This window comes from Clupea harengus, chromosome 6 (genome assembly GCF_900700415.2).
Source record: "Clupea harengus chromosome 6, Ch_v2.0.2, whole genome shotgun sequence".
NCBI classification, from domain to species: Eukaryota; Metazoa; Chordata; class Actinopteri; order Clupeiformes; family Clupeidae; genus Clupea; species Clupea harengus.
This window is the reverse complement of record NC_045157.1, coordinates 2,574,360-2,580,975: the sequence shown is the minus strand read 5'-3', so window position 1 is coordinate 2,580,975 and position 6,616 is coordinate 2,574,360. Positions and strand designations below refer to the sequence as shown.

The 6,616-nt window shown below is 43.7% G+C and overlaps 1 protein-coding gene across 3 annotated transcripts in view; it reads right to left on the bottom strand.

The window, feature by feature from the left end:
• LOC105912621 (AT-rich interactive domain-containing protein 3B) overlaps nucleotides 1-2,541 on the bottom strand; it is a 107,165-nt gene extending 104,624 nt beyond the window's left edge. For 2 of the 3 annotated variants that reach the window (XM_031568746.2, XM_031568748.2), the window contains exons 1-2: nucleotides 2,173-2,541; nucleotides 1-518 (exon numbers count right to left, since the gene is read on the bottom strand). The exon at nucleotides 1-518 is cut by the window's left edge and continues 250 nt beyond it. In XM_031568746.2, the coding sequence (XP_031424606.1) occupies nucleotides 1-518; nucleotides 2,173-2,208 (554 nt within the window). In that variant the 5' untranslated portion in view covers nucleotides 2,209-2,541. The remainder of the gene's footprint in view (nucleotides 519-2,172) is intronic. The other variant, XM_031568747.2, reaches the window with a different exon arrangement.
• Nucleotides 2,542-6,616: the final 4,075 nt, after the last annotated feature.

Here is a 6,616-nt window from a genome sequence, read left to right as displayed (position 1 = left end):
GCAGCAGCAGCCGCCGAGGAGGAGGATGAGCCCACTCCCCCTGGTCCTCCAGCACCTCCTCGCTCTTCCTCTCCCTCCCCCTCACTCCCCTCGTCCCCCTCCATCATCTCATCGTCTTCCTCGTCCTCCTCATCGTCGTCCCCGGAGTCTCGCCCGCCGCGGCCGTCCTCCTCGTCCTCGCGTTCCGAGTCCACGCTGCTCTGGTTGGACATCCGCGACAACACTCCTCCACCAGCGCCACCACCTCCACCTCCAGCACCACCTCCAGCACCAGCCAGAGCCAGAGCCATGGCCCCGGGCATTAGACCCTTGCCCATGAAGCTGGCGCCTTGGGCGCGTGCGGCGGCCAGGATGGCCTGCTGGGCGGCCATCTGCTGGGCGTACATGATGTGGGCCTCGCGCAGCTGCCGCTCCTTGCGCTCCATCTCCAGACGCGCCTGCTGCTGCCGCTGGAGCTGCTCCATCACAGCCTCCAGCTTCACGCCCGCCCCCAGACCACCCTCCTGAGACATACTGGGCTAGGGTTGGGGGGAGGGGGGGAGGAGGGGGGGGGAGGAGGATGGAGGAGGGAGACAGAGAGGAAGCCACAAAGACGTCAATAGTCAGCCATAAAACAGTCCCCTTCAAATTACCACTTATAATACCCCCCTGTGCTTTGAGGATTGGAGACATGGTTTGGGAAGGATGCAGAGCTATAGTAGCTATGTTTTGACCAAGCGGCCCAGTCTATCCTGCAATTATGGTGTAGACGAAGGAAGGATGCAGTCCCTTCTGTAACAGTGATAATTTGACCGTGTGATTCAATAGCTAGCCTATCATGGGAAAGTATTTGCTCTGTGATAGTGACAGTTATCTTTCGGTACAAGGGAAAGCTTCATCTCCACAACGCAAAGTCAAGTATAGTTTTCTATTCCTATTTCATAACCACACAGGAGGTTGATACATTGACTGTAGGAATGGAAAAATCCAAGAGTATGTAGGTCAAACATGCACGTATGTGACAGGACTGTTTGACATAGCCGATGAGCCCAACCTGCGCCTGAAAGGCCATGGAATGTCAACAATGCCCGGCTCCGTTTTCATCTAACTAAACAAGTTTCCATTCAAATACTCTGGAGCCTGAAAACTGACACTGTCAAAAGCTGGACTGTGCTTGTTCGACGTTCGAGACAAATTACAACTTTGGCACACGTAAATGTGACGCAGACACAAAACTATCACGAGGTGGCCATAGTGTAATAAACTGTTATAATGACTTATGTTTTATAAATAGTCCAAGATAAGACAGGGATTTTGACTTATTCCACAGTTTAATGTTTAATCATGGGGGGGAAAAAACACCACCGCGTAGCTTAATTTATGTTCAAATGTACCGGGGATTTAATCGATTCATCGTTCATGAGTATATTCAGCCCTTTCTTAATTGTTTTTTTTTTTTTTTTTAAAGTAGGGAAACCTCAAAATTTAGAAACAACCATGTAGGCTTACTATACACGTCCAAAGAGACCAAACACATATCGACTACAATAACGACTCATACATAGTATAATAGAGTACACTACGTTTCTTTTGATTATTCCGAGAAGCAAATAAAGTGTTTACATGTATGTCAACGGGGGAGATAATGGTAGCCTTTACGCCTGTAAAGTTCACTTTTGATCTAAGCAGAAAAAAAACCCAGCTCGCCCTAATCAAAGCAACATGCGTTGTGTTTAAACAGATGCATATGGCGGGGCTCCAAGAGCCCGTGAATGAGTGTAAACAGGCTACAGTAGCACGCATTTGCACACATGGGTGTGGAGGCTTCAAAATTGTGAAGTAAAAAACAAAACAAAGCAACGCAAACACACAAACACAATGCGTAACCAGACCAAATTTCACACAACAATGTATGAACTAAACATTGTCAGCAGCCTAATTGCATCGATATGGTCAATATGACAATCTAGGAGGTTCATCGCGAGCGCAGATTAAAATTCGCCACGTCTAAGTTTTCTATTCGCCTATACTGTAGTAAAAATATTTCACAGATCATTTCTGAACATTTGAGCCCTACCTTAACCCGTCGTTCTTGTGTACAGCGCAGAACTGTGTTCTCCTGTATCTCCGCGAGCCCGGAGTCAGAGTTACAACTCGCTATGGGCACCGTGCCAAAGAGCAGTGACTACTCACCATTTGCGCCTTGCTGCTACCGGAATTGTCCACCATCCCTCTTTCCTGGGGTTACCCGTTTCCCTCTTCTCTGGCACACTCTCAGTAACTTGCCGACCGGTAGGGAAACCGTGCATGCACACTGGGGGGTTTAAAAGTCGTCCTTAAACAGAATCGCAAGCGTTGTTTCGCCTGCCAAAGTAATCAGCCCTCGTTTTGTGTTTTCAGAAAGGACGTAAAAGAAAAGGAGAGTCTAATCTCATATCTCGAAACGCCTAGCGTTGAGGCTGTAACTCCCTTCACTCGATTTTCCTCCCCCAGAATTACACCCCCCGCCTAAGCGTACAACATCAATAGGGCCCGCCCAGCGACAGCAACAAGTTCCAGAGTTCCTACACTGCTACAGTCACTGGTTAAATAGTTACAACGTCACTCATGCAAATCTTATGGCTATTCCACTGACTCATCCCTTATCGCCTGGCTATGCAAACAGTTGTCATTATTATTTAGATAGTTAATATTTGTACATCAATGTCTTCCAGTATCAATGTCATATCTCATAGGCACATAAGCGAACCCGTAGGCCTTCTAGGCCTATCTGCTCGGGCCGTGACTGGACTTTTTATACAGGGAAGACACCTATCACATTTCTTAGTGACGTTTAGTGCTACGTGACATCTCTGCTCATCGTAATTCACAGTGACATTTATGGTCCAGTTATAATATGAGAAGCCATCTAAATAGCCGACGCGGATGTAGATTGGTTGTCGTTGGTATGGGCCCAAAGTTTGACTAATACAAAGTTTAGCAATGCTGCACATACCCTGTATTCATACCAAATCTGATATGATTTAAAGTGGGTTACGCCTATTTTAATTAAAAATATTTCGTCAGTGATTTGTAGTGCGTCAATTAGGCTGTGTGGCCTTAATAGGAATTTTGTTAATTTAAAAACGGCGTGCCTACGCCCCCTGCTGTTCATTGGTCACCAAGGGAACGATAGAACAACCAAACGTAGGCTACTGATACTGTTCAATAATACTTATATCATTTCAATAACCTACATGGAGCTGCCTCTAATGTGTGTGGGTAATGTGAAAAGTAAGGCTACATATGCTGAAAGAAGAGGCTGTCAATCCAATCTGTCTGTGCGGTCCTTTCTTTTTGATGTGCTTTGGTCTTAACATCACATCCGATCCAACATCACTGGCAAAACGTAGCTGTGTGTAAAATGTATTAAATGATTCATATTTGCAAATCTTACAGTTTGAGAAACCTGGAGCGGAGTGTGAAAGAAGAGTGAGCTGTTATCGAGAATGGAACAGAGAAGAGGCAAAAGGAAGATCGTAGAAGGAAAAATGTGTAGAGAAGAGGGGGATGCAAAGGGAAAAAAGAGGATATCAACCCAGCACATCAAATCGAACCTCTCATTGTCCCTGTCAGAAAATGTATTTGGGAACGTAGAAGTCAAAATCAGGATATATGTGTTTATATGACTAATTACTGACAGACATGATAGAGGGATTACATCACACTGCTCTGAATCATAAGTGCCAGGGCATTTCTCTTGTGGCTTACTGAACAGATAACATGAACTACTGTATATCATATGAACCAAATGGTAAAACCCTTAACAGATAACATGAACTACTGTATATCATATGAACCAAATGGTAAAACCCTCAACAGATAACATGAACTATATCATATGAACTAAATGATAAAACCCCACATTTTGAAGAGTCAAATCCTTTTTTTCTGCTCATGGTGGATGTAGAAACAGATGTGGATGTAGAAAAGTCCTATCACATTTGGTCTTCTCTAAAAGTGTGTCTTTGGTACTTACCTGCCTGTGAAGTTTACCTGCCTCTGAAGTTCCCTTTCTACCAAAAATAAATCCCACGTCTCCTACCTGGAATGTGTCTCCCTCGTCCGTAAATTCCTTAAATGTATGAAAATGGAGGTGCACTGGTGTTTTATCACAGTTAAATGTGTTCTGTTCCCATACTTTTTCAGAATGGATCACAAGAAGTCTGTTTAGGTGAAGGGGCATGGCTTCTCTCTGACCAGTCCATATACCAGTTTCCCCTAAGAAATAAAAAATAAGAATGATCTGAAATAACTGTTCATGTACTGTATGTATCATGTATATACCATATCACATTTGTATGTATTATGTACTTCTGCCACATGAATGCTGTGTAAATGTACCACATGTATGCTAGCATGCATATCCTGACCTGATACGTGTATGAATTAATCTGTCATGTTTCTGATCCTCTTCCCTTCTACCACAAGACCCTCTTCTTTTTCTATCTCTACCCGTCTACCTGACTGGCTCCAAGCAGATAATAATAATAATAATAAAACTTTATTTATATAGCACCTTTCATGCAAAAGAATGCAGCTCAAAGTGCTTTAAGATGGGCCCTCTCTTATGTGTCGTGGCGAGGTGAGGCGAGGTAAATGAGGGTCTGCTCAAGGTTTCTTCCTGTTAACATGGAGTTTTTTTCCCCTGTCCCTGTTGTGCTCGATCTAGGGGGCGTTCAGCCCTGGGCTCTGTAGAGCGCCTAGAGACAATAGTATTGTTTTGGTGCTATATAACTAAAATGAAATGTAACTACTTTCAACTACAACGGCAGATATTCAGTATAAATAAGCCTTTTAAGACAATAATTTAGGGTTAGCTACAGGAGTGATGGTTGCAGAAAGTAGGCTTTTGTATGCTGATGTAGATATTAAATAAAAAATCCAGTCCAAGATATTCATGACTTACAGTCTGTCTAACTCAACGTATGTTACTCAATTCTTTTGACTGCACAGATTGTCCTTTAACTGAACCCAGCAAACAGCTCTGGCATTTCACATCCAACGAAGCACGGCATCCACACAACTCCAGTTTCACAAGAAAAAGATGGAAACATCTGGTGGTAAACATATTTATATGTGTTTATTTGCCATTACAAAAACAATATTTATAATACAAAGATTAGTGTGGTCAAACTCAAAACAATAGTATCCCAAGTTATTGCATATCGCACTTGGTCAAAGTTTATATTTCAGGTAAAAGGTAAGGAAACAAGACGGTCCCTGTGAGTTTGCATAGCTTTTAGAGGCCAGAGCGGTGTACTCCTCTCAACACAGATAGCTGAGTGCAGTCATTATATATCTATATGTATGTACAATGCCAAGCCATGGAGCGCTCACACTTCTCACGCGAAACATCGAGTTCACTAAACGAACTCTTTGTCACCTGTGACAGAACCCTGTAGTGGACGGTGACAGAGTGCCTAATATAGCAGGCGAGACGAGAATGGCTGCATTCTTTATTTTAACAAGGGGGCGAGATAGCAGATACAACAGGAGCAATTGCTGTATATTCTACTCTTGCTTCCTGCTCATCACAATTCTTTCACCACTTTGACGGTCCTTGTAACATAGCTCCTTATTTGAATTTCTGCAGCAGGCAGCTTGAGGTTTGGGCTGGAGTCAACCGACTTTTTCTTTCTTTCTTTCAGAGGATGTTCAAAGTGTGATCGAAACGAAACAGGGACTAATGTGGTGTTAGTTCCTCCCAGACTGAAAGTGACATCACAGTATTCACGAAACACTGTTTTTTTTTTTTTAAGTGGTGGTGTGACAAACAATCATGTCATGTTCAATTGCGGCAAGACAAAACAAAAAAAACTCCACCATATTTGCTCTATGCAGATACGTATTATAGTGACATGACCTTAGTATTTCTCTGAAGGTAACTGATACAATTATATAAACTCTACTGGCTGCACAATGTATCTGACCTGCCAGTAGTTAAGAGCACGGAGCTGAGAGGTTCTCTGTGCCCTGTCCGAAAACCATTTTTGAAATAATGAAGAGGACTCGCCAGTATCAGTCTATTATTACACTGACCAACACGAACAAGCAACAATGCAACAGACGATCGACACGGTCACCACTTCACCATGAACCTCTTCCTCTCCGAGGGTCTTCACCATTCAGCAATCAAACGTTTGCGTAAGTGCTCACGTAAAGTGTGTGTCTGCACACACACAATAAGAATCTGTATGAGCAGGTAACAATGTAGCCATTAAAGCTTCGGAGTACAGTAAGAGGAACAGGCCCTCTCAGGTCCCTTAATGACCCTGGGAACCACTAGGGAATGTTCACACCAATGTTAAAGCTTATACAAAAACAAGTAATGAAAGTACGAGTGCAAGAACAAGGCCAGGCGTTGTAGGTTAGTCAGAGCTGACGTGCGTTACTTGGATTTGGACACCGCTGCGAAGGGCTGCCGTTTTAGTGATCGGAACATTCACAAAGAAAGGAATTAAAAAAAAGTCCCAATATCTAATATTGATGTATGGAATTTCCTCTGGGTGTGTGTCAGACACACGCGCGCACACACGCGCGCACACACACACACACACACGCACACGCACACACACACACACACACACACACACAC